This window comes from Phoca vitulina, unplaced genomic scaffold, assembly GCF_004348235.1.
Source record: "Phoca vitulina isolate PV1807 unplaced genomic scaffold, GSC_HSeal_1.0 scaffold10, whole genome shotgun sequence".
Classification (NCBI taxonomy): domain Eukaryota; kingdom Metazoa; phylum Chordata; class Mammalia; order Carnivora; family Phocidae; genus Phoca; species Phoca vitulina.
The window spans coordinates 26,190,335-26,217,862 of NW_022589713.1; the positions used below are offsets into that span (position 1 = coordinate 26,190,335).

The 27,528-nt window shown below is 50.7% G+C and overlaps 2 protein-coding genes across 3 annotated transcripts in view; one reads left to right on the forward strand and one right to left on the reverse strand.

The window, feature by feature from the left end:
• CAPN7 (calpain 7) overlaps window positions 1-2,365 on the forward strand; it is a 41,537-nt gene extending 39,172 nt beyond the window's left edge. For both annotated transcript variants that reach the window (XM_032408725.1, XM_032408726.1), the window contains one exon: window positions 84-2,365. In XM_032408725.1, coding sequence (XP_032264616.1) covers window positions 84-228 — 145 coding nt within the window. In that variant the 3' untranslated portion in view covers window positions 229-2,365. The remainder of the gene's footprint in view (window positions 1-83) is intronic.
• Window positions 2,366-2,716: 351 nt separating this feature from the next.
• Window positions 2,717-27,528, reverse strand: part of SH3BP5 (SH3 domain binding protein 5) — a 71,036-nt gene continuing 46,224 nt past the window's right edge. Inside the window, exons 4-9 of the mRNA XM_032408727.1 lie at window positions 16,884-17,048; window positions 9,153-9,283; window positions 7,915-7,957; window positions 6,971-7,190; window positions 3,909-4,169; window positions 2,717-3,425 (exon numbers count right to left, since the gene is read on the reverse strand). Coding sequence (XP_032264618.1) covers window positions 3,223-3,425; window positions 3,909-4,169; window positions 6,971-7,190; window positions 7,915-7,957; window positions 9,153-9,283; window positions 16,884-17,048 — 1,023 coding nt within the window. The 3' untranslated portion in view covers window positions 2,717-3,222. The remainder of the gene's footprint in view (window positions 3,426-3,908; window positions 4,170-6,970; window positions 7,191-7,914; window positions 7,958-9,152; window positions 9,284-16,883; window positions 17,049-27,528) is intronic.

Here is a 27,528-nt window from a genome sequence, read left to right on the forward strand (position 1 = left end):
GCATTTTGACTACATCTAATTTATACTTTACTTTTTGTGGCATCATTTTCTGTAAACTTTGTTCTCATTTTTCCTGCGTGTAGGTGTGGGTTTTGCTACCTGGAATTAGAAAATATACCTGCGGGGATCTACAATATCATTCCTAGTACTTTTTTGCCTAAACAAGAAGGACCTTTTTTCTTGGACTTCAATAGTATTATCCCCATCAAGACAACACAACTTCAGTGATGCAGCTTTCAGCATTTACTGGATTCTCTACTTACCAGACATCAGCTCTTCGAATGAGGACAGAAATCCTCAGGACACTAAACAGAATTAAATCTCTAAAAAGGTTACAGTGGGATCTGGTGCTCAAGTCAGAGTGTTTAGAAGTGTATATAGTCAGAATTACCCTAAATCAGTCAGAAGTACTATTTACACGGTTTTGTGTGTATAAGGAGTTGGTGTGCATTGAGGGGCCAAAGCCTTTGCTAAAAGAAAGAGAATAGAGACCAGATAGGGGACATGACTCATCCACTCACTGGGTGCAGCAGTAGGCTGGTATAATATTCTCAAGTATTTATATTTGTCTTTTGGCAGAGCATGTTGTCAGTTAAACCTGCTTGTGTTGTGACTACTGTACGTCTTGGGCAGCTAATTACCAAATGAATCATGTCACCATAGCAGATTTTAATTGTGTTATTTATGATTTTTAATGTTTGTTGCCCAGATGTTATAAAAGAATAAAGCTTTAAGAAATATTTTAACTTAGTTAACAATGAAGGTTGTTGAACTTAGGTACCTGTCTCCCATTAACTCATGTAAAGAGAACTGAGATATATTCACTATTGCAATTCTTATTTTTTATCAGGCTTAATGAAGGTAGTAATCTGAGACACTGAAGACATTAGAGTTTCGTTTGTTTAGTCTTTTAAAAATTGCTCTTCTGGTAACATTGAAAAAAAAATACCATATATTAAATTTTCAGATGTAATTGGGGTTGTATTTGGAGAAACTGCCAAGAGACTACTGCCATGTATAAATTCCTAGTTTACATAGAAATCCATGAGAGCAGAATGATGCTCAGAATTTTAAACGTCCAGAAATAAGGTGGAATTTTTCATTGTCTCTACTTTATAATTACCACAACTTTTGTATTTCTACTACCTTTATTTGAAATAAAAATCTTTATACTTATGGAAACTGCATAGTTTAACCTAGAGAGATTATTAAAGGGCTTCATCTAGTATGTTCCATCTAAAAGAACTCATTATTTACATGACAATTAGGCTTCAGCAAATCTGTTTCATATTCAGGATAGCCATCCCACTTTGGTATTTAGTGCTTTCCCTTTTAGGTGGATTTTCTGTGGCCCTTTAAAGAAAAATTTAAACACATGATTGGAACCTTTTACATTAAAGATACTGTACAGGATGCAAACAAGTAAGACCTAATTCCTGCCCTCAAAAACCCAATGGAGACCTATGTATGAACAGTTTAAGATTGAATTCTGTTACAACAGAGCTCCAGATACAGTGCTACAGATAGAAAACAACAGTCTGAATGTCAGTTAGATGCACATTAGAATCACCTGGGGGAGCTTTTAAAAGTTTAGTACCTCAAGTGTACCCCAAATGATCTCGGGCTCTAGGACCAGAGAACAGCCGCATTCTTCAAGCAAGCTTCCCCAGAGATTCCGGTGCAGCAGAGGTTGGGAAACACTCCTCCGACATAATCACCTTGTCTTCATTTTCCTCATGCTGTGTCTCCTTACTGCTCAGTGTTACTGGCGGCAGCAGAATTCTAACTCAAGTCTGGTCATTTGGGGCTTAAATTACTGGGATCCAGGACCTTAACTGGAAGTTAGAACAGATGACCACTGCATGCCATGCTCTTCCTTGTGGCAAGAAGGTTGCCTAGAATGGAAGATTTAGGCAACATCAGGGTTTCTTATTTGAAGACACACAGAGGTAAACATTTTCTTAAGCCATTTTTATTACACTCAAGGAATTAAGACAAGTACAAAATAACCTTGTAATTAGGATACTGTATCAGTCCTTAAAAAAGGAGAAAACACTACAGTATGAAGAGATTTACAAATGACTAAAATATACAAGCTGTGTCGGAATTAACAATTTGAAATGGGGTTGCTTTTCTTTTAGAAATGCTAAGTTTTCTTAACAAAAAAGGACAAATAAAATACGGTGCTCTAAATATGTGTAACCATGAAAACGTTAAAGAAAAGCAATCTTAACACGTACTACTATTAGCATAACAGACTTCATTGCTTCTATTTAACAGCCTGTGCCAACACATGCCTACTCCCTTTCCTAGCTTTAAGGAACAATTCCCTCTAAGAAATACTAATGCAGCATAACCCTTAAATAATTTATTTTTAAAGTCACAACCTACAGAGAAATTGACACCTTGTCAATCTAGATATAACAATGGCAACCATTCTTCACATGCACTTCTTTTAATTCTTAAATCCCGTGGCTGGTGGGATAAGGTTTATGCTACAGACTCTGCTCCCCCACAGCCATAAATCCACCTTCTATGGTATGTCCCTGCTACCCTCCATCCCTCCCAGCCCCACGTTGGCATTCACCTTTCCCACCCCAAAAAGTGCAGTTCATGGCAACCTTTATAGAAAATGGTTCTAATGGGTATCCCAGCATACAGGCTTTTTTAAAAAGCCCCTTCTGAATACCAGAGGTGATGAAAATGAACTGTGTTCTTGGATTTTTTTTTTTTTTATAAAGCCTTCGCTGGGTCAAATAGGTGTGTTCCGAATATTTGAGTTTGTTCTTGTGTTTTTTCATGTCGATCCCCTGGGCTATAAAGGAGACACCATCTCCGTTTTCCCAAATTGAGGTTAAGAGAAGGGAAAGAGAAGCGAGCTGTTGACCCCCGTTTGGCTCAGCTTCCCAGACCCTTTCCTGGCTCGGGTTCTTTGACAGGAACTAGTTATTGCTTCCATAACACTGTTATGGGGAATATTCCACAAAGGCTGTGACCCTGGTCACAGTCCACTCCAACAACGCCTCTGCTCTGAAAAACAAACCAGCCCATGAGCTCTTTCCCAGAAGAAAGCTCTTCAGCCCTCAAGGTCACAACGTCATTAGTGCAGTTTAGAGTAAACGCGTAAGATTTGGCATATAGTAAATGATTATTGGCACAATGTTCTCCATACAGCTTCGTGTATAAATACTGCTCTGCACTCGGGCCAGGGCTGAGCAGGGATCAGCCAATCTGCACCATCTGGATGTCAGCAATAACCCCGTCTCTTCCCTTTGAGCACTGCAGGGAGAGCTGCTTCATCCTGTTCTCCAGGGCCTGGCCCTCGCGGGCGGTGCTACTCTGGCTCTTGCCGCCGCCGCTGCCGAGGCCTCGGTTGTTGTTGGCTTTGTCACTCGTTTTATTCTCTGCCCCTTCTGCCCTGTCTCCTAGAGAAACGTAAAGATCATTAAGTGAGTCCCTGGGCCCCCAAGCCAACGCAGGCCTCCAGAAGCTCCCCGTGGTGCCCGACCGTGCCTGTCACAGAGCCTGCTCCAGCACGTGAGGACACTGCTTTTACTGCCCGAGGCCTTTTATGTATTCCTCATCTGTAGAGAGGACTGCTCCTGCCCTCACAGCCGGGAAGCCAGCCTCTCCAGCACGGGCTTGTCGAGAGGGCTGCTGGTGATGAAAGACCCAGAAGCCAAGCTGCCCTTTGAAGATGCGTTCGGGAGCGGAGCCAGGAGCCCCGTGCACAGCAGCCGGCGTCTCCGTGATCAACACTGACTGCACGTGCACAGAGGCCCAGTGACGCAGCCCCGGGGGTGCCGAGACCCGGCGAAGGTCTAGAACGGCGCAGAGCTCCGGCCGTATGTCGGATGTGCCGTGAGTCATCTGGCCCGGGCACTACTGGTGAGAGGGCTGGAACTCACCTCGTTCTACCTCACATTCGGGGGAGGAGGCTCCGCTGCATTCACTGCGAGGGCCCAGTACCGGGAACATCAGCCCAAACTCCGACAGAGACACGGGGCTGGGCAGGTCCAGGCTGCCAGGCCTCACAGCTGCAGGGAACTGGTCAGGCATCTCGGACGGGCTCGTTGGCCCCGAACTAAAGCTGGACACCGACTGGGTTTCCGAGTCGTCTTCAGACACGAAGTTGCTGCAGTTGTCGTCTTCAAAGGCCTCGGAGGCCACTAGGAGGAGAGAGAACGCCGGTCAGAGGTTCTGACGGGGAGCAGCCCCCCGTCCCTTAGGCCCCTCCAGAAGTGTGCGCTGCTGGCCAGCAGCCGGACACGGCCTGGGGACTGCAGACTCCTTGCCACCGTGTGCACCCCATACAAGGACTCTGACCCTCCCAAGTCTGCATGGCCAGACTGGCCAGCAACCTGAAGGGAAGCAGTGGGTCCCATGGATATTCAGTGTCCTTTCAATTTTCTAACTCCTGCCCCAGAAGGCAGTGTCGACTACCTAAAGGTGGAGGATGAATCCGCCCCAGGTCAGGGCTTTTCTGCACCCCAGGCCCCCGGGCAGATCCACTCGTACAAAGGAAGAGAGTGGCCCTTTGTGATGCACACGGAACAAAGCCAGGCAGATGTACAGCTGCTTCCATGCAGTAGAAGCAGGAGCTGCTAGAAGAAACAGTCCTGTGTGCAGTGTCTGTTGGCATTCTGTGATCTCCAGGTAACTTTCGATCACATAAAAGACACGCCATTTGCTGCAAAAGGACAAAATTCCTTTACAGTACTCTTAGCTTGTGGATCAGAATAACCAAGGCCCAGAGGACAGGTCATTCTTGTGGTTTGAAAGCCACTTTAACTATTCCCCCCGCTCAGCCTGCACACAAGACTGCTTATTAGACCTTCCCTATTCTACTCTCCTTCCCTCCTCCCTCATCTTTACAACAGCCTTGGTAGCGTCCCCTAGAGGACTACCATAAGTGAAAAGTACTGTAATGTTGAAGACAGGAAATGGGCTCATATCTGAATTCAGATCCTGTCTCCACTACTTTCTGTGTAGCCTTGGTCAGGGTACTTAACCTCTCTGAGCTTCATGTTCCTCTCCATATGAGAGGATGGATATTAGAGTACCTCACACATTACTGACAATCAAATTTTAGTTTCCTTTCCTTTACTTTGGGCCTGGCATTTAAACATTTGTTGAGTGAATTTCAAAACCCTGGAGGAAGGACCTTGGGAGAGCACCAACAGGGATTATTCCACAGAAAAGGGAATAAAGGAAGTGTGCAAAGACAGTGCTGGAAAGGTTTTGATTAACCTAAAGGGAAAACTGGACCATTTTCTTTCACCATACACAAAGAAAAACTCAAAATGGATTAAAGACCTAAATGTGAGACCTGAAACCGTAAAAATCCTAGATGAGAGCACAGGCAGTAATTCTCTGACATCAATTATAGCAGCATTTTTCAAGATAGGTCTCCTGAGGCAAAGAAAACCAAAGCAATAAACTATTGGGACTACATCAAAATAAGCTTCTGCCCAGTGAAGGAAACAAATCAACAAAACTAAAAGGCAACCTACAGAATGGGAGAAGATATTTGCAAATGAAATATCCAATTAAGGGTTAGTATCAAAAATATATGAAGAATTTATACAAGTCAACACAAAAATAGTCCAATTAAAAATGGGTCAAAGACATGCAAAGACATTTCTCCAAAGACATTAACAGATGGCCAACAGACACATGAAAAGATGCTCAACGTCACTCATCATCAGGGAAATACAAATGAAAACCGCAATGAGATATCATCTCACACCTGTCAGAGTGGCTAAAATCAAAAACACAAAAAACAAGTGTTGCCAAGGACGTGGAGAAAAAGGAGCACTTGTGCACTGTTGGTGGGAATGCAAACTGGTGCAGCCACTGTGGAAAACAGTATGGAGGTTCCTCAAAAAGTTAAAAATAGAACTACCCTACGATCCAAGAATCGTACTACTGGGTATATAATTATCTCCCAAAACACAAAAACACTAATTCAAAGGGATATATGCACCCCTATGTTTATAGCAGCATTATTTACAACAGCCAAGATACGGAAGCAGCCCAAGTGTCCACCAATGGATGAATGGATAAAGATGATGTGAGATATTATATAAATGATGGAATATTATCCAGCCATCAAAAAGAATGAAATCTTGCCATTGGCAATGATGTGGATGGAGCTAGAGAGTATTATGCTAAGCAAAATAAATCAGAGAAAGACAAATACCATGTGATTTCACTCATGTGGAATTTAAGAAACAAATGAGCAAAGGAAAAAAAAAAAAAAAAACCAAGAAACAGACTTAACTACAGAGAACTGATGGTTACTAGAGGGGAGGGGAGTGGGCGGGATGGAGGAGATAGGGGATGGGAATTAAAGAGTATACTTATCATGATGAAAAAAATAAAATGATAAAGGCCGGGGGCGGGGCACAGCAAACATATCCGTTTCCCAAGGGGTGGCCCTGGGAAAAAAGGTCTCCACAGTTAGATACCAGAGAGAGCCACCATTTTCAGACCTTCTGGGTGCCTGCCATTATTTCATTTAATCCCAACCTCCCCTCTACACAGTGGATATTAGGTGCTCATACTCCCCACTTTACAGGTGAAGAAACAGAGTTGAGCCCTTGCCCACATCATGTACTATGGGGGAGCCAGGATTTGAATCAAATCTGTGTGCACAGTCCCTATTCTTAGGCAACTCTCCCTTCCTGCAGTACTTCTCAGAGCCCTGAATGTTCTCATATGTACTCTGAATGCCAGGATGGAAGTGTAACATTTTCCAAACTCATCCACCACAGATTCCTGACTCTGAGGAACACTCAAGTAGCACCTTGATGAATACAGTGTTCCACAAAATGTGGGAAGCCATGAGAAATAGCCACCTATCCGGCCTGCCCAACTCTGAGACCCTTCCATGATGGTGAGACAGCCCTGGAAGCAGAGCACACAAGCTGTGTCATCTCCCACTTGCACACCAACCCCCAGAACTCACCAGAAACGGCATCTGGCTCAGGCTTGCTCCCTGACAGGTCCTCCACAGACGTGCCGCTGCCCTCAGCCCCCACGCCGCAGCCCCGAGGCCCCATGGCGCTGGAGCGCCGCCGCTCGTGGATCTCGTCCGAGATCATCTCCAGGTTCTTCAGGGCCGTCTTGTACTCGCCTTTCGCCAGGGCCAGTTTGGCCTGCAGGTCATCCACGGTCTTCTTCAGTTGCTGGTCAGGAGAACAAGAGGCCCAGTAAGTGGAGGTAACCCCTACTGGCCTTGCAAGGCTTTTGAATGACAAGTCCAAGCACAGTTTCTGCCCATCACTCCACTCCAAAGACTTCCCCGAGACACGACTGATGGCCTGATTTCTCTTATCCAGCTATCCACACACCAGATAAAAAAAGCAGCCCCCACCAGCCCCAACTCCCATCCAGGTGACAAACTCAAGCTAACAACCAGAAACTACCACCGGCAGAACAAACCCCATCAGAGAAACAAGAATGGGTGTCAAACTCACAAACAAGTCCCACTTTCTAGCCATTTGGTCTCTTGTACTGTGGTTCTCAAACTTGACCGTGCATCAGAATCCCCTGGAGGCCTCTTGAAAACAGATGGCTGGGCTCACACCTGCAGTTTCTAATTCAGTAGATCTGGGGTGGAGGGGAGGGGGCTTGGGAATCTGCACTTCCTAGGCGATGCTGATGCTGGTCTTAGGAACCCCCGAGAACCACTGCCCCAGTACAGTAAAGGGGCTGAACGGCAGACTGAACACTGCAGAGACCACTGAAGACCTAACCAAGACCATTTTGAGGCCTGAAAACTCAAAGAATGTGTTTCTCTCTCCATTCTCCTCTTGTAGCAGATATGCCATGTGCAAGCCCACTACCACATAAAGTGGGACTTTGCAGAAAAATCCCACCAACAGCAAAGCCACAGAAGGCCACACGTACCTCAAGCTGCACGTAGTACTTGGCCTTGAGTTCAAAATAAGGCCTGTGGAAGACACAAGGAAGAACGGTAAGGGTGATCAAATACAATGACCCCAATGGACACCACAGGGCGTACCAGGGGCACGAGCTACGGCTGGCAGGCCATCCGTCCAGGAGGCAGTAAAGTCTGACAAGGCCATGAGATGACGAGGGTACTCGCAGCTCTGGAGCCTGATGGATACCGGTGCCAGTCAGAGCTGAGGTGACCAAGGGCGGCCCATCTCAAGGTCTGTAGAACCCACACACGTGAACACTTATGCCGGGGTCCTTGTACCCTGGGTCACTTTCCTCTCTAGAAGGCTGTTCAAGGCCAGCAGCCAAGGCAGCCCGGATCCCCTTCTCCCAAGGAGGAGATCGGCTCCCTCAAGAATGAAGAACAGAGGAGGCTGGAGAAGGGGCTGCCTCCAGACACCCTCCTCTGCTGGGGTCACCTGGGGAAAGGCAAAGCACCATTCCTCCCTCTCCGAAAGGTTGGGGGTTCAGACTGGTCCTCTTGGATTCTGTCCAGGCCCACAGGTATCAGTCTGCAGACCCAGCCAGGTCATGGGCAAGAGAGAGGACAAATGCCAACATTGTACTGGCCCCCACGTTCTGGGTCAGTCAAAAGCCCCTGGCTCTTTTTAGGAACTTTGGTGTCAAGCATTAAGAATAGACCAGTGCTTCATTCTTGAGCTGTTCACTCCTGTGAGAAGCTCTTCGAAAGCTCGGAGAGGCCCAGCAACCGTGAATGAAGCAGGGGGCTTGTCCCCAAGATCATTACTGTGTAAAAATATATAGCAGTCGTGAGAAAAGCTTGCAAAAACCTCCATTAAAACCAGTCTTGCACCATTTCATCGGCTCTTGATCCACAGAGAATGTGTACTGTGCACACAGCTCATCCCCGTTATGCTGACAGCTAAGCTGAAGGACGCGGCTCGTCCATCCTGTCCACCACAGGGCCAAGGGCACAGAGTTTCCCAAAGCCCAGCCCCAGGCCCCAGCCAATGAGCCAAGCTGATGGTGTGCTTTTCAGATTCCTTTTTCTGTGTCTCCCAGGTCGGGCACAGCTGGAGCCACCCTTCCTGCGTCTGGGGGTTATACACAACGTGGGGGGCTCTGAGGAGGCGGGTCCCTGAGCACATGGCACATAAGGGCTGGAGCAGATGCCCCAGAGGGGGACCATCACACACGGCACCGGGGGCCCACACGCCCAGACTCACTTGGACTTGCTGATGGCTCTCTTGAGTTTCTTCTCCAGCTGTCTCATGCGGCCCATGGCCGCGGTGTACCCGGCCGCTGTCTCCTTGTGCACCAGCTCGCTCCTCGTCTTGGTCTGCTCTGCCTCCATGACCTACAAACGACAGCAGACGTCAGCCTGGCCAGACAGTCCCTTGCTGGGGTATTTCTTTCTTTCTTTTTTTTTTTTTTAAGATTATTTATTTATTTGAGAGAAAGAATGAGAGAGAGCACAAGACAGGGCAGAGTAAGAGGGAGAAGCAGACTCTCGCTGAGCAGGGAGCCCGATGCGGGACTCGATCGTGGGACTCCAGGATCATGACCCGAGCCGAGGGCAGTCGCTTAACCAACTGAGCCACCCAGGCGCCCTGGGGTATTTCTTATATCACTTTTAAAAATACTCTTTGTGGGGCGCCTGGGTGGCTCAGTTGGTTAAGCGTCTGCCTTCGGCTCAGGTCATGATCCCAGGGTCCTGGAATTGAGCCCCGCATCGGGCTCCCTGCTCTGCGGGAAGCCTGCTTCTCCCTCTCCCACTCCCCCTGCTTGTGTTCCCTCTCTCGCTGTGTCTCTGTCAAACAAATAAATAAAATCTTAAAAAAAAAAAATACTCTGAGAAAATCAGTGGACGGACTAAGATTAGACTAAATTCCAACTAGAAGAGGAGCGCTTTTCTCTGTTAAGCTGTTTCGGAAAAGTCTGGTCAGGTGAGAGGAAACCGCCAAGCCTCCCATGGCAATGCCTGGGAAGGAAAACAAGGAAAAGCAAAAATCAGAGAAAAGTGAAACATTCTCTGATTCCAATCGATGTCCACTTTCTTCTGCTCAGGGCTCCTGGCACGAAGTAGCCACTGTGGGCTCCTTGGCTCCTGCCTTGGCGCAGGGGCTGATGGGTACACAAATGGGCCAACAGCACCAGCAGGGACATCGAGGAATGGGGAGACCTAGTTAGCACAACCAGGCCTGACCGCGTCGGAAGGGCAAGGCAATCCCCACGTCAGCTTGTTGGCCTTTTCCCAAATACCCTGCATTAGCCAGGGGGGCACAAAAGAATCCAGGATCCAGAAGGGCAAACTTTCCATTTAAACACATGAATATAAAGTCATTTGGATCAGATTCTGAGGTTCACAAACATGCGTGACCAGGACGCCCATCAGCGTTCTGGCAGGAAATTCTGGTGGGCACATTTCAATAAAAATGAGTTTATAACCAACAATCAGGGGCCGTCGATGGGGCAGCTGAAAGGCGCATTCCCTGACACATGGAGATCACGGTCCTTTCGTCCCTCACGTAAAGAAAGTAGCAGAACAAGGCCTGCCTTGAGGAGAGAGGAGGAAGGAAACAAACGACGGTTTTGGCCACGTAACCAACTCGCCAGTTCTTTCCCGTCTTCTAGTGACAGCTCACACTCGTGTTACCAGATGAACTGGAGAGGCAGGGGCGAGGCCGGGCTAGCACCGGGGAGGAGCCCAGAGGGTCCCCAGCTCAGGGGTCACTCCCTCAGACGCCAGCAGGAGGCACCACCATGCCTTTAGCTTGGGGCAGCTGATGCCCTCCCTTCCCCTCCAGTCAAGAGCCAGTCGGCCCTGAGAGAGCTTATTTATGCACTTACTTGTAAGAAGGATTTTTTTTTTTTTTTTAAGTGTCTGGGAAAATGGTGAAAGACTCAAATGAGCATCAAAACCTGCTGGGTGTCCTGGCTAGTGTGCCCTTCCTGGTCACCTTGGGCTCTCACTGTCTTGGAGCCGTTTTACAACCCTGTACATGTTAGAACCCAGGCAGCATTACAGATGACTCTTATCCTGGAAGTGACGACGAATTGCACCCCAGTGGAGAGGGGTTCCGTGAGTGATCGCCCTGTAAATACTGACCGATTCTGCATGCTTGCAAATTCATGTCCGCATCCCTGATTCTGTTTTAATTCTCCTTTGAAATAATTACAACAGCTTACTAGTCTCCTCCTTAATTAGGGAGTTAAATATATAAATATAAATATAAATATGAAACATTCCAAATGTTATTTATCAATTATGCTTTTACCTTTTTAAGAATATATATATCTTAGCAAAGGCTTCGATGCCTGAGATACTTTTAAACAACAGAATTAAAACCGTGTCACAGAAGGGAAGTACGACGAAACGGATCTCAGCTGATGTGAGGTGACGTGCTCGCTGAAGTGACTTCTCAGCCAAGCCCACAGGGCTAAGAAACCCTCTCCCTCTGCTTCAAACACCAAAGATTTCACAATTTTGAAATGAAGTACACAAAAACCATCCCATACTTGGACACTTAGGGAAACAGCAGTAACTCTTTAGTCGTGTCTTAAATCTTAAGCATTAATAAGGATTTGCTGGCATGACCTTCCTGAAAACTCAAAAGCTCAAGTTTATGGGACTGATGAAGCCGCCTATTGGTGGTGAACTGTTGCATTATGATCGGATGTGACACAGGGCTCCTCTTTAAGGAGTGGCGTGAAAGCATTTTAAATAGACCAATTCATAAAAAGCTGTGATTCGTGGCTACAGAACAGGAAGAGTCCCCACAATTAGCAGGATCCACACCGGCTGCACACAGGCCCTCGTCTATCTCAGCCCCTAGTCTGCAGAAAGAAGCCAAGTCTGTCTGAAATTAAACACTCAGGAAGCTCCAAGCACTTGGCAATCTTGCCAGTGAAGACCCAGGAGGAGGCGGTGCACCTGTCACTGTCCCCTGCTTCACCCCTATCAGGCCACGTTGGCCATCTCCCATCTCAATCTGCACCCCCACATACACACGACTCCCAACTCCCCCAATCCCTCTTTCCGCCTGCAGGGAGAAAGTCACTGAGCCTGCCGCCGTGGTTGCATGGTAACCAAGGAGCACCCCACCTGAAGGCCAGCAGCAGGCACAAGCAGTAGTGGGGAAAGGCAGGGCAGGGAGGGCAGGGCGGCCCAGGAAGGCCGAAGCCACAGAGAACACCGGTAAGCCACAGAAGAAAGCAACAAGGAAGTCCCTTAGTGCCTCAAGGCAGCCACAGGCTGGGCTGAGCAGCCAGACCGGTAGGTGCAACTCAGAACTGGGTACACACTGCCGTCGCCCTGGGCCTCCCGGGGCCACCCTTGCCCTCCTCCAGGCCTGGCTTGATCGCTATCTGGTCCAGACTCCAATTTCTGCAACGGGCTTTTCTTTGTCCCCACCATCATCGTCACCTACGGTGAGCACCTGCGGTGTGCACAGGGCACCCCGGTGACGCCCCCAGGCACAGAGGTAGCCAGCAGCCGTGGCCGCCACTCAAGGCGGCATGGGGTCGGGGCTGTCGGGAGGGCTTGACAGCAGAGGTGGCTCGTGGGCGGGCTCTTCAGGGTGGGCAGCCGGGGTAACGGACATGAAGGGAGGAAGCACGGCTGGCTGAAGGGGGCTTTATCAGCAGAGGCTGCAGCCCTTCCCTGCATCCGCGCGTCCCAGAGCCCCATCTGCCACCCTTGGTGGGATGAGCATGCAGGACTCAACAAAGGAAGACCGGCAGGGCTCAGCTTCCCGCCTCCTCCCCTGGAGCTGGAAGGCTCCCAAGGGAGATGACCACGTCCAACAGGAACAGAGTCCTGCACTCTGTCAGGATGGCCGAGAACCTTCTCCCCAGAGAGGGCCCGTCCTGGAGCTGACCTGCCGGCCGGGGCCCGATGGCAAGGTTTGAGGCCTGCCTGACCTGAGCGGCCAGAAGCAGCACCGGAGGGGTCGGCTGCAGGAGAGCCGCGGCATCGAGCCCGGGCCGGCAAGCGGGCAGCGGGCCCTGGAGGAGGCACATGCAGGCCAGCAGCGGCCTGTGCTCAGGATCCGGGGAAAGACACAGGTCTCTGCCCCTCCTCCTGGGTCAGCAGGACAGAGAGAAATGTGGGTCTGGGAGTGCCAGCCCGGCCGCCTCCTGAAAGCCCAGGGGACCCTGCTCTCAGCAGCACACCGTAGATGCTCCAAGAGCGGGGCCGGCCTGCCTGGAGACCCGCGGGCACTGAAGGGGGCTGCCGGCTGGGCTGGCACAACCTCCTGGCAGGGCCCCAGGCCAGCAGAATCGCCGGCACTGGCCAGAAGACACCCACCCGGCAGGGCTCCTCGCAGCCTTGGCTTCCGGCTTTCCCAACTCCTCTGCAAACCCCGAGGCATTCCCCGCTTGCTCCACCATCCTCGACGTCCCAGAGCCGAGATCGGGGCCCTCCTGTCCCCAGGGAAGGCGGTTTCGTGGTCTCCTCAGAACCTCAGTCACTGGCTCAGGCTGTTTTCGGCTTCTGCTGCACCCCTGGGTGAGGGGGCCCCCGGAGGTGGTTTCTCACGGCCGTGCGGGAGGCGGGTGGCGCATAGCCAGTGGCGTCAGGGAAGCTGGCCTCGGCAGCAGGCCTGGGATCCCCGCACCCAGGACGAGAGGCTGGCTCCGTGCCCTCTCCTCTCCAGAGGCCGCCTGCTGCCTGTTCGTGAACAGGTAACGCCTCTCCATTTCCAAGTCCCAGTTCCTTCTCCCTCCGTTCTCCTTCGGCAGGTATCAGAAGAGCCGATTCCTCTCCCCTCAGACGCCACGTCTCCTCTCCCATCTGATGAAAAGCGATCACCTTCCCACAAAGGCTGCTTCAAGGCCAAAACGGCCGAGGCTGGAGCGGCCTCTGCTGCCCAAGCCCCCAAGCAGCGAGCAGCAGGGACCCAGGCCCTGTGTTCCCTGGAGGCCACTCAAGTGCAGGCTCAGCCTGCTGGGCCACTCTGCCTCACGTACTGCGGCTTCTAAGGCCCTCCGTGACCCCAGCCCCGAGCAGAGAACTGTCCCTTTGTCCCTGTCTGTGGCATTACATGTGGCCTAACCGAGGACACTGGGACTCCTGGCATTGCTTACGGTTTCCTTGAATGCTGGCGTCAGCCATGGCTTTAGGGTGTGGCTGCCCAACGTCCCCATAAGAAGCCTGAAGGGAACAAAGGGGACACACCGACAGCCTTAGACAAGGAACAAGGGTACTCACTGCAGTATTCCTCCACCGTCCCGGGGGCGGGGGGCGCGGAGGGAATCACACGCAGCCCAAACCACTGCTGCTTCCTCAAGACAGCCAGGACCTTCCTGAGCTCTGGGTCTCTGACCAGATCATTAAGCGGTGCTTTTTATGGAAGAAGAGGATGAGATGAAGCTAGCTCCCTTCTGAAGAAACGGGCTTCCTGGAGTATCCAGTTGTCAGACAAGGCAGGAGAGAGTCTGTACCCCTCGTCTTCATCAGCCAGAGCTGGCTGAGTGTGCCAGCCCCATGAGGTGTGGGGAGCAGGCAACACGAGCCCCACTTGGGGAAATGCTAAATCCAGAGGGAGATCCACAGCCAAGCCCAAAAGAAGGGTCTGTACCATCCATCAGATTCAGTGCGCCCCCTTCTGGGCTGTTTCTCAATAATGCCGGACATGGCTGGGGAGGCTCTGCCACCAGCTCTGTCTCTTGCTGGTGTCTGTTTCCCACTTTGCTTCTCCCTCAGCAGTTCAAACCCATGCAACCATGAAGGAATGTGGGGAAGAGAGCAGGAGCCCAGGGGGGAAATCCTGGCCTGTGACCCAGAACACAGTGGTTATCCCCACGACCAAGAAACCTCCAGTGACCTCAGTGAGGGCACACATCAGAGGACCCTCCGAGGCCCTTCGGAGCCCATGTGATCTCAGGAGGCCGAGGGCCATCCTGTACAGCCCCACTAGTTGTGCACTGCACCACCCCAAAAAGCATCACTCTCAAAGAGGATGGTACGAATGGTGCTCCTAAGAGTTGTACAGTGTGGAGGTCGTGGGGACAACCTCTTCTTGACCAACCACTCACCAGCCACACTAGGCCCTTGGAACTTACAAAATAGGTTTAAAAAAGGCATAGACACATTTTGTTCCTTTTTAAAGAAAAGATTAGGGGCGCCTGGGTGTTAAGGTGTTAAGCGCCTGTCTTCAGCTGGGGTCATGATCCCGGGGTCCTGGGATGGAGCCCCGCCATCAGGCTCCCTGCTCAGCGGGGAGCCTGCTTCTCCCTCTGCCCCTCCCCCTGCTCATGCTTTCTCTCTCTTTCTCTAATAAATAAAATCTTAAAAAAAAAAGAAAAAAGAATAGAGAGTTTCTGAAATGATTTTTTTTTTTTTAAGATTTTATTTATTTGACAGAGAGAGACACAGCGAGAGAGGGAACACAAGCAGGGGGAGTGGGAGAGGGAGAAGCAGGCTTCCCGCTGAGCAGGGAGCCCGATGCGGGGCTCGATCCCAGAATCCTGGGATCATGACCTGAGCTGAAGGCAGACGCTTAACGACTAAGTCACCCAGGCGTCCCTGAAATGATTTCTTAAGGCTGATTTAGATCTTCAGTTGGGGTGGAGGGAGGACAAAAAGGAAGAGCAGGACTTTAATTTCTTGGAAGGATGTACTTTTTTGGGGGGGGGGTCATTTCCACATCTGTCAAACTGTGGCTTGTAAATTTCCAACTTCTACTTTGGTTTTTCACCGGCTGACCCAGAAAAGCTATTCCAGCCCGTGTTTGATTGAGCATCACGTCCACTAGGGGGCAGGAGGCCCAAAGCCACACAGAGCCAGGCCAGGTATCTCAGGCTTCAGGGGAAGGTGGTACAAAGATTTGACTTCAGTCATTTGTGTGTCAGGCTTTCTATTTAGGGAAGCGCAAGGCCATCTTTAATTATCAGATCCCCTAGGACTTGAGCCACTGTGGCAGGGGACACTGAAAAGGGAGAGGCTGCTGACATTAACTCCTGACTTCTCTATTCTAGCCCCACAGATGGCAAGACCTGGGGGGTTGCAACCCCTCCATCTAAGGCCTTCGTTGGAGCTGCCGAAGCCACGTGTCAGCTCTCCCAATCACCCTGCAGCAAATCAGCCCGGAGAAGGGGATAGGTATCAAGAATATTCTGTGTGACTCCTAGAACCCAGTGGAGTTAGGTAGAGGTAAGAACTCCAGCTGAGCCAAGCAGCTGTCTTGATTCCGAGCAATGTGGTCAGAGAGCAGGTCATGGGAGCTGGTAAAAAGCCAAACGATAATGGCACAAAACCTAGGAGTCAAATCGGGGTAAAGATCATACACAGCCCACTTCCCGTTCCCATGCTGGCTGCTCGAATCCCAGCCCAGCCCGGCCCAGCCCGAAGGCCAGACTTGAGTGCCCACTGGATTCTGGTCTCATCTATCATGGCCCCTACTGTCCCGCTAACAGCACACATACCCTGAGTCCAGGCCCCACGTGGTTTGGGGCTGTTAATCAAGGTCTTCCATCTGGGATTCTATACTCAGCCATTCCGCCTGGAACTCAGTGGGAACAGGCCCTGGAAAATAACCTGGTCCCTCTGTGAAGCCCAATCCACAGTCAAGACCTTCAGGGATGATCTGAACCAGACAAACCTCAAATGACACAGGGAAGAAACAGCTATACCCATGACTGGGGGACTGTCACTCTGAGAATGGCTTAGTACCAGGCCAGCAGAGACCGCATGGAGAGGCAACCTGTGACATTCAGCGAGCGTTTCTAGGCAACAAGCCTGGGAGTCTGTCTCCTCTGCTTGGGGACCGCACCCAGAGCTCATCAGGACCAGGAGGGTAGTCTGGATCACACAGACAAGGGGAAGTGTGAAGGATGCTCCCACACCCCACCCACAAGGGGGAGGCCCCCTATGTCGATGCCCACACACACGGACACATGCTCGAGACCCAGGCACACCCCCCACCCCCGGCCCGCCCGGCAGTGACTCATACCCTCTGGGTGGCGTGATTCAGCATCTCCTGCCAGGCTGAGTCGAACTGCCGCTTGTCATCCTCCAGCAGCCGCTGCTCAGCCAGGGAGATGGTTTCCTTGGCTGCACGGAGTACCTCCGTGGCCCTCTGGAAGTCCTGCGTGGCTTTCTGAGCTTCCAGCTGAGCCTGTGCAAGAAAGAACCCTGGTGAGGCCTCAGGAAATGACAGGGGCCCCCTCTGGGCCCATCACACCCTCCAAAAGATGAGCTTCCTGAGGGCTGGGAACTGCCCATTCCATCTCCGCCTTTCCAAGTGGGAACAGGCCTGGTACCTGCAGGGCCTTGTAAATGCTGGGCAAGGGGACACGCACCAGGTAGGCGGGTAGATGATTTTCACAGTCCAGGACCCAAGAGCCCAGATAAATATACCAGCTCTCGGTCAGAGCTGGAGATGGCAAGCCACAGGTATGGCCACCCGTGGCCTTTCACAGAGCTCTCATTTGTTAATGAGGCCACGGTGGACAGATACAGCGGTCCCCAGTGCCGTCCCTGCCTGGATCCATGGCTCAGTGCAAACATGTCAGAACCAGAAGGGCACCCGGAGATCAGTCCAACGACTGTGTTCTACAGGTGGCCCCGAGGGACTCAGCCAGGCCACACGGAGCTGGCGGGAAGCCGAGCTGTGACCGGATACCAGGTGCTGCAAGTCCCACTAAGCGTGCTGTCACTCTGCCAGCCAGGCCGTCACCCAATCCACACTCACCAACGACGATGGGGAAGGACTGAACAGTCACGACACCGCCCCCGCTTTCAAGGAACGTCAAGTGGGAGAAGGCACAGAAAATCAAAGCAGACCATACGTTAGACCGCCACCAGTCACGGGTGGCTAGCAAGCACTGGAAATGTCCTTAATCCACTGAGCGTAGAGCACCCCAGATTTTAAAGACTTAGTAGAATTGTTAACAATCTCAATTTTCATAATGTTACATGAGGAAATGATAGGATTTTGGATGTACTTGGTTAAAGAGACCCATCTTATTAAAATGAATTTCACCTTTTTTTTTTTTTTTTTTTTTTAAACTGTAACTACCAGAAAATTTAAAATGACATAGCTGGCTCACATTCTACTTCTTTTGGACAGTAAACACATCTCCCCCAAGAGTGGCCCATGAGATTGCATCAGGAATCCGCAACAAAACCCTCCGGCCCCCACTCTGAACTTCCCAGCAGAGCATAGCGCTGGCCCGCTGCAGTGTCCCACCCACCCACCCTCGGTCAACCAGAGCAGTTACACAAGCCCCGGGGACATCCACGGGGTAGCCCCCGGGACTCAGGAGAGAGGGGAACAACAGGGGCCCCATCCAGCCCAAGTGAGTCTCACATGACTTACAGGAAGTCCTGGACAACCACAAGACAAAGACGGTGAAGGGGAACAAAACAGACTCGGAACACACCAGCCCCCAAGGCAAGGAACAGCATGGGTGCCACTCTCCACCCTCGGGAACAGCAGACACATGCTGTGTCCTACCCTCGGGGAGGACGATCTGCTCAGGGAACAGACACAGGCATGGAGAGGACATCCAAAGTCTGTCCCACAGAGCTGTGCCCCAGAGCGCCGTAAGAGGGAGGGAGATACGGACAGTAGGAGGGTGTGCAGGACAAATTATTTCCAGGAGAGGGAATCCGGGGCTACTTCTGAAAAGAGGATGATCCGGAACGGAGGACTGAAGGACAAGATGACCTGAAAAATGCAGGGCTAGTGGGGGGCCAGGAGGAAGCAGCCTCACGAACTGCAGTATCTGCGGGAGACCTTGACAAAGACGAGGATCAAAGTTTCAAAAGATAGAGGATGAACACTGAGTAACGCATGGAATTGTTGAATCTTTATATTGTACACCTAAAACTAAAATAACACTGTAGGTTAACTACATTAGAATTAAAAATAAAAATAGAATAAAAAATAAAAATATGTATATTGCCGTCAAAAAAAAAAAAGTTTCGAAAGGAATCAAGAGTGGGGGCTGAATGACACCAGGCTAATGCTTCAACCAGCAGCCCAAGGGCCTGCCTGCCTGCAGCGGACTTCTCTGTGGCCCCGGGCCACATGGCCATGCAAGTGCGCCTCCGCGACACGGGGCCCGGCCCTGCAGAACTGCCAACCCACCGCACGGTAACAAGACAGCACGACACGCCGCTCCAGCCCCCGGGCCTCCAGGCCAGCCTGTGGATGTCCCGTAAGAGAACAGCCCAGGTGGGGCCCTCCGTCTGCGTAGCTGCACTCCCCGGGCAAGTGGGGCGGCACGGGCACCTGTCGCTTCTAAGCTGCCCCCCACCTGCCCCACAGACCACCTACCAGCTTCGAACCGACACCAGAAGACAATAAACAATTAATCCCACAGGATTCTAACATTTCCCAAGGTGGGATGTGTATTTGTGTTTTTTAGAAAATCTTAGTATTTCAATTCAGCAACATTTAAGGGTAAACTCTCTACCCCCAGGTCTCCCCGCTTGAATTAGGAAGCTTTTCTTTCTTCAAACGAAAGAAAGAGCTGAGATGTGGTTGCTCTACCACAGACCCAGCACCTCTTCGCCTGCTATCTCCGTCTGATGAGTTCATATAAGGGAGCCAGAGATCTCTACAAAGACGGGGGTAAAGGAGGCCCATCTGAAGGGGCCTTTAGAAGAACATGCTCTCTGTCAGGTCTGTTGAGTTTCTGAATTTTCCACGAGGCTCCTTCGCTCCTGTACGGTAGTATCAGAAACGTGCCTGCCTTGTCATATCAAAGATCTAATATGAGGCTTCGGTCAACCTTTGACCCACAGAAACCGGATGGCATCTCTCCATCACTCGCCCACCTACTCATTCATTCAAGTAAGTATTGGGGGGCTCTTCAGCACTACTGTCTGTTCACTTCATCTTTCCTGGGAAGAGAGCCTGTATGTCCCAGGGTGAGGCAATGTGCCAGCTAAAATCCCTACTTCCCAGCTGTGAAGATAGCTAGTGCCCTTCTAACTTCCAGCTAATGAGATATAAATGGACATTGAGTGAGCCTTCCAAGAGAACTGCTTTGTCTTTCCATTTGTGATATTAACACAATGGCTGGTGCTTCAACAGCCATTTTGGGTCATGAGGCAACCCTCCTAAGGATAGAGGAAAAGTAAGTTAGGATTGTCTACCTCTGGAATTTTTAAATGACAGAAAAAATAAAGGCTCACGTTTAAGCCAGTTTTCTGTTAAATCAGCCAAATCTAAACCTAAACGATAATACATCTTCCCCTCTCTACAGCTGAACTCTTCTACAAACCTGACCGAAGTGACTACAGCAACTAGCATAGACTGGTCGAATCTCCCTCAACTTTTTTCTTTTTTTTTTTTTTTTAAGATTTTATTTATTTATTTGACAGAGAGAGAGAGACAGATCAGGAGAGGGAACACAAGCAGGGGAAGTGGGAGGGGGAAGCAGGCCTCCCGCTGAGCAGGGAGCCCGACGAGGGGCCCAATCCCAGGACCCCGGGATCATGACCCAAGCCGAAGGCAGACACCCAACAACTGAGCCACCCAGGCGCCCTGAATCTCAACTCAACTTCTTTCTGGCTGCTCCCAGCCCGTTTTACTACTAATAAACCTGAGGAACCAACCTTTTGGAGATTCCTAAATAATCCCAGAGCTCATGGCCTCTTCGTAAGGCATTTCATCAAACATTTTCTAAAACCTGGTCCTTCACAAGGAAGGACCAGGCTGGTGTACACACAAGGGGAGGGAGCATTCTATCGTATCCTTGCTCCAGGAACCTCCTGGAGACTAATCTCTGGAGGGGAGGGGCCCACCCCAATATTAGGGCTTCCAATTCAGTCGGGAGAATAGACACGTTCGATACAAGATAGATTCTGACAGCAACAGAGGTGTAAAGTGCTGTGGGACTGTAGGGAAGAGAGAATGATTTGTCAAAGTTTTCCCAGGGAAGACCTGGCAAAAGAGAGGGTGTCGGCACCAGGCTAGGTCATGGAAACACAGGAGGCATCCGTGAGTTTACACACACACCTAACTGGGGAGGGTTAACTCCGAGATTGCTTCCCAGTGTCATAATGGGACACATGACCCCAAAATCAGAAGCTGACTTAGCAATTCCAACAGGGGCTGGCTAGCTGGTTCTCACTGGTGTATGAAGGAGGACACCCAGAAATCTTGGGCACAACCAATGCCAACAAGTTTTACCTTCAAACTCTAAAAAACGACCCAAGCCCTAGTATTAATATATTACTCCCGGTGTGCACAAATCAGAGAAACCCAGTTAGCAAACTGAAGGGCTGAGGGTCTGCTTAGAAGAGTATTGATGAGGTAAATGTTGGGGGAGCTGGGTTTTAGCTCTAAGATGCAACACAGGAAAACTTCGAACATCTTCATGACTCATGGATACTAATGACTTTCATGGAAACAGCTCTCCGGAAAGAATTTTAAAAGGCTGTTCATGAATGAATTTGCTAAGTGACTTTCATTAGATTCTGGCCTGCGGCCAGCTGTGACTATGAGGGCCTCACAAGTGTGAGTGTTCCACGGTGTCACCAACGAGGGGAGGGGGGAACGGAGTGGAGAGGTCCTCCAGGAGAAGGGAGAGGCTGCAATCCCGGCTGTCCACTAGACTTCCGGCCCAGCCCATGTTTGGGCTCAGGAAGGAAGAGTATCTGGACATCTGCACTGGTTGCAACAAAGGGTCGGGGTAGAAGGAACTTTCCAGACCAACCAGTTCAAGGCCTTCATTTTTCAAAAGGTGACCCAGAAACGCAAGACAACTTGCTGAATGTCACACAGCTATTTAGTGCCTGATCACAGCCAGGAAACCAGAGCTGCTGACCCCTAAACGTGGCTATTTCTGCTCTACCTCTAATACGAGGCTTCAGTCTACCCTTGACCCATGGAAACTGGATGGTATCTCTCCATCACTTACCACCACTCTACCTCCAACCTGCATAACTTCGGCAAGGACATAAGCATTGGACGATTGGACAGTCTACCTGTAACTAATACACAGCAAGAAGAGCTGCTCGGGGGGCCAAAGATGAGATGAGAATTCAGTGTGTGGGGGACTGCTGCCTCCCACCTGCAGCTCATGCAGGGGGGCACTAACGTACCAGCTAGGCAGCTAAGGAAACTGGAAAGGAGTCTTGTCACACATGGCTCCCCAAAGCCATGCTCCAGCTGGGGGCGGCTCCAGGTTACGGAGAACAGACCCACGATGAGACCAGTCTTGTACCTGGGTACTAGCAAACCCCTAAGGATGGAGACAGATGGTTATAAGACAGTAATGATGGCAGTTACTGTTTGAGCATTTATCCGGAGTCAGATAACATCTGAGAGGTGTTCTGAGTACAGTGCCTCATTTCAATCTCAAAATTCCGCTATGAGCTCAGTCCAATTATCATCCCTACTTTATAAAGGAGACCAACACTCAGAAAGGTTAAATAAATTGCCCCAGATCACACAGTTAACAAAGGTGAGGTCGAGGCTCAAAGCCTGAGCCTTCGTTGTCGATTTCTATTAAATACCACCTGCTGGGGCTACAAATTCCTCACAAAGAGGTCAAGCTAAGTTCGGTCTTACCCCTGCACCCGAATCAAGGCCACGCCGGCCACTGCTACACAGATCCAAATAGGCAGGGGGCGTGCAGGGAGAAAAGAGGTCAACCACAAGGACAGCATGGGGCTCCTCGCAGAGCGCATGCAAGGAGCCGGCCACCGCTGTCCCAGCAGGGCGCTCACAGTGAGGAGCCAGCGTGCGGACAGCAGGGTCCCCAAGCTGATCCTGAATGCTTCCGAGCTCAACTTCTCCTACGGCCCAACATTGTTTCCTTATCTGCTCTTGGGAACAACTTGGGTCCCCCTCACAGAGGAGCGAGGAGGATGGAAGAGACACAGGGAAGCATCTGTCAAAATCACACACCCATTCCAGGTGCAGGCCCTCCTGGGAGTGGAAGCAATTACAGAGCAACCGGGTCTTCCAGAAACCCCTGGATGCTCACACGTGAAAAGGAAGACATTGGGGTGCCCCACTTTTTTCTAAAGACAGTGAGAAAGACGCCTGCCTGGGGGGAAGCAGAGGCTGCCCAGAGCAGGAGGTCGGCGACAACCCTTCCTCGAACATGGGGCCGCAGGGCACCGAGGAAAAGGAGGCCCAGCTTCTCCTGCTGGGTCAGTGCTCGGGCTGGGCTGGCCCCGAAGCCCACGGGCATCAGGACACAGTCGCCGCACTGAGCAACTGTTGGCAGGGGACCCTCTGTCCTTGCTTTTTCGCTTTTCTCTTTGTAAGCTGGATACAATTTTGTCCTTGCCTCTTTATAGTGAATGTTGTCTGTGCTGCTGGAAAGAACACATCTTCCAGCCAGAAGCTCATGAAGAAAAGTCCCAGACTCCTCTCTGGGCCATCTGAGGAAACCAAAACCTTTGAGGCACGCTCAAACCCCCCTCTGGCCTCAGTGAGGGAGGCATGTCCGGGATGAACATCAAAGGGGACAACAGACAGGGGCATCCGTTCTCCGTGTGATTCAAGCTCTAGTTTTTTGCGTGTATTCTGGGCAATCCAATCATCAGCCGCCGCCAGACAGCCTGAGCCTCTCAATACTGAACACTTCCAATCCTTCCACATCCCCTTCAAACTTCTGTCTGAGGTTAACCGAAGGGTGGCCAGAGATAGGAGCCAGTCATTTTGACGAGGCCGTTTGGCTCCCGAGAATGTTTTGGATACAAACATTTTAATCAGAATTACCCCAGAGTAGATACATTTTCATTTGAAAGCATTTTCTAGAGAAAATTCCATTAGGCCCATTCAGTTCCTTGATCATTTTTCATCTCCAGCATTTCTAATTTTTTTTCATTTTTCTTTAGTCAAAGTTATTTTTATTAGAATCTGTTCTTTTCTACTTCAATAGATTTGATTCACTGAACAGTTTCATCCATATCACACTTTACTAATTACAGCTTGTGCCATGGAGCTTTTCATTATTTCTCTCAAACTCAATTTTCCTGGAGCAATTCTGTACACAGCTAAAAATCTGCTCAGCGTATGGGACAATTTTCATTCAGTCCCAACTGGTACCATGTGCAGGATGAGCCATTATCAGTTAACAGTAAGCTGCGTAATACAGGATAGAATAAATGATATAGATTCTACATTAAATAAAAGGTCCATGATGTGTATCTGTGAAAATCATGAGAAGACCGTGAGTGGTTCTGAGACAGAACATAGGGCCCGCAGCTGTTTCAGAGGACAGGCCACAAAGCTCTTTAAGAGATCCCGGGGTCAAAGGAGCCTCACGGGATTAGAAGAATCAAGATCAGATCAAGCTCTGTCCTGAGGTTAAATATGAGCTGTTTAAAAATATAAAATTAAAAAGCTATTATCTATGTTCAAAACAACATAGCCAGAGGGGAGAGCTGGGGGGGGTGGAGGGTAAGATTGGCCAAGGCTTAATCACCGTAGAAGCCGGACAAAGAATATACAGGGCTCTGTTACATTATTCACTCTAGCTTTGTATTTGAAAGCTTCTATAATACAAAGTAAAAAAGAAAACAAACGTTATCGTTTGCAATTACCCACTCAGGGTTTTCTAGAACTGCACTGTCTAATACGGGAGGCACGAGCCACATGTGTTTATTTACATTTAAATTCATTTCAATGCAATGAACTGTCAGTTTCTCAGTCACCTTAGCCACATTTCAAGTGCTCCGTGGCCACATGTGGCTCGTGGCTCCCGTACTGGACAGTGCAGATACAGAATGTTTCCAACGTCACGGAGAGTCCTACCGGACGGCACTGGCCTAGATACTGCACAACCCTGAAATGAAGGGCGACAAAAGATCTCAGCTACCATCCATAGTCTTGAACTTGCTGTGCTCATTAAAACAGCATCTGCATTCCTGCCTTAGATGATTAATAATCATACATTTAAAAACCATCATAAAGGAACCTGGAAGATACACTGTGGCAAGACCGTGGATGTGAGGAAGGCCCAGGCACCCAATAGGATGCTGGGACCCTGTTTCTGGCAGGACCATCTCCCCCTCCCCATGGTCATCCAGGGCCTCACACTGACCAGGGTGGGGTCTAACTCCAGGGTTTCAGCCGGGGGCTTTGGGGAGGTTCATCCAGGATGGAGTCCACCTTGGCTTGTCTTCCGTGCCAGGCATCAGCCTGCAACTCACCTCTGGACGCAAGCATACACATCCGCATCAGACCCAAGGGCGTCCCGATCCACTTATGGGCCACTTGTCCCCCTGCTTTAGGTTGGCACATCTGTCACCCTACCAAATCTCCCCAGTTCGGCCAAAAGCTTCTGGCAGGAGAGAGGCACAGGCCTTGTACCTCCCCAGGGCACCAGGGGCTACTTAGTCCAAATCAGCATGTCAGAGCCTGTCCCCGAGTGCAGGTCTCTAATCCCTCCACACACTCCTACCCCATTCAACTATCAGTGGCTTACACGGCCTCTCAGCCATGCACGGCACACCCCGGCAGGCCCCCAAATCAAATCCTTTCTGTTGCCGCACGGACGCGACAGGTGTCCAGCCTTCCCCACCCACCCCAGCTAGAAGGATGACACCCACTTCCTCCTTGGCTTCCTCTTGTTCTCACACACACACGCTGGCTGCGCGCAGCATCTGCTGGCTACAGAACGACCAGCTGGCAGGAGTTTGGGGCCGGGCTCGAGGCAGAGCCTGAGGCAGGGGATAGCAGCAATGCCCAGCGTCGGCCCGCGTGACCCAACAGATCCCAGGCGCCACCACCACACTGGATCCCTGCTCCACAGAATCAAGTCACCGAGTCTTCGGGCCCAAGGAGATGGACACAATGTAAACTAATTGTTTTCTTTCATGCAAGAAAATTCAAGAGCCTAACAAGTAAGATGGCCCACTCAAGGGCATAAGTCACATACCCCATCCCTTAAATTCTTCGAACATGTGCGAATGCAGAGTTCCTCTGCTGTGGAGGGTTTCCCCAAATTCAGCATGGCTCGACCTTCCTCTCTGCAAGTCCATCCAAATGTATTTCCCTCTCTGCCTCCCCCCCCGCCCCACCGTCATTCCCAGGACACACAAAGCATCAGCATCGCCCAGTCTGAAGGCCAGAGACACACACACACCAACCACGGAAGCCACTGCATCCTTTCCAGGGAAACACAAGGTGAACCCGGGCCACAACAGGCCACGACACAGGGCCTGATCACCGCCCTGCATCTTGAGCGGGTGGAGAGTGCTGCTTCACCCTGCAGGGCGGTGGGGAGGCGAGGGGGCCAGAAGAGCGCACCTGGGGGGAATCCACAGACTCCGTATCGACAGTTTTTTTGTGTTTTTTTTTAAGATTTTATTTATTTGACAGAGAGAGACACAGCGAGAGAGGGGACACAAGCAGGGGGAGTAGGAGAGGGAGAAGCAGGCTTCCCACTGAGCAGGGAGCCCGATGTGGGGCTTGATCCCAGGACTCTGGGATCATGACCTGAGCCGAAGGCAGACGCTTAACCGACTGAGCCACCCAGGCGCCCCTCTCTCGACAGTTCTTTGCATCAGTCAGGAGCCGCTGTTTCCTGTGGGGAGGATGGGGAAGCCGAGAGGTGGGCGGAGGAACCGGGATGCCCGAACCAGGGACAGCATCTCCCTCCCCTCGGCCACAGCCGGGGAGTCAAAGGCCAGCAGCCATGAGGCGCCCCTGGAGCAAAGCTCTGATCCCCGACTTCTCGCCTTCCCCTCCAGGGGAGGACCCGGTGGCCGGCCCTCGCCCTCGCGCCGCGCTCTGCCCCTGTGGGCACTGCCCTCTCTACCGGCAACCGTGTGCAGAGTCACCAGCAACTCCAGGGGCCGCTCTGCCCAGAGATGCGCCTCCAACACCAGGTGCGCAACCAGGTCTGCCCTTGCAGCTCTCCAACCCCCGGGGACCCCAGCTCTTAACAGACCACAGTGCCAACAAAAGAAACCCTCCGGAGCCCTGCACAGCCCGGAGCTGATTGCACAGCACAGCTGGGCCACAGCGAAGCAGCGCACTACGTCCGGAGAATGGGGAGCAACAGGGTCTATTCCTAGCACCCACCACGGCCATTGTCTTGGGTCTACAACCTTGAACAAGTCATTAGACTTCTCAGACTGGAATGCCAAGGCCTCTGCTAACTCCCAGGGAGCCTTGCTTTCAGCACTGAGGATACATAATTACAGCAGGGCTCACAAGGTCATTCCGGAACATGGTGTCTGGCTTCAACAGGTGCAAACAGTGAGGCAGCAGACAAGTTAACCACTGAGCTATTTCGCTTCTGCCGTCAGCATTTTTATTGTGTATGTTTGCAAACCTTCCAAAATATGAAGTTAATAAAATTGCTTCTTGAGGCGCTTCTCAGTCAGCTATCATTTTGCTCTTTGTCTATCAGAGTTCTTTCTGTAAACGCAAAACCATGTCCCTGGGTTGGGCAAGAGCATAATGCAAGGGCAAAGGGGAAGCCCACACTGTCAAGTCAACGTAGAACGGCTGTGTCAGGTCAAATGCTTTAAACCAATAGTAAGAAACACAGTTTTAATACAGCTGGGCAAATCTGAAGAAGGACTGGGTACTGGAGGATATTACAAGAACTTCAATTTTCTCAGGTATGAAAATGTCATCTCTTAGAGGTTTTTATTATCTATGAGAGATAAAA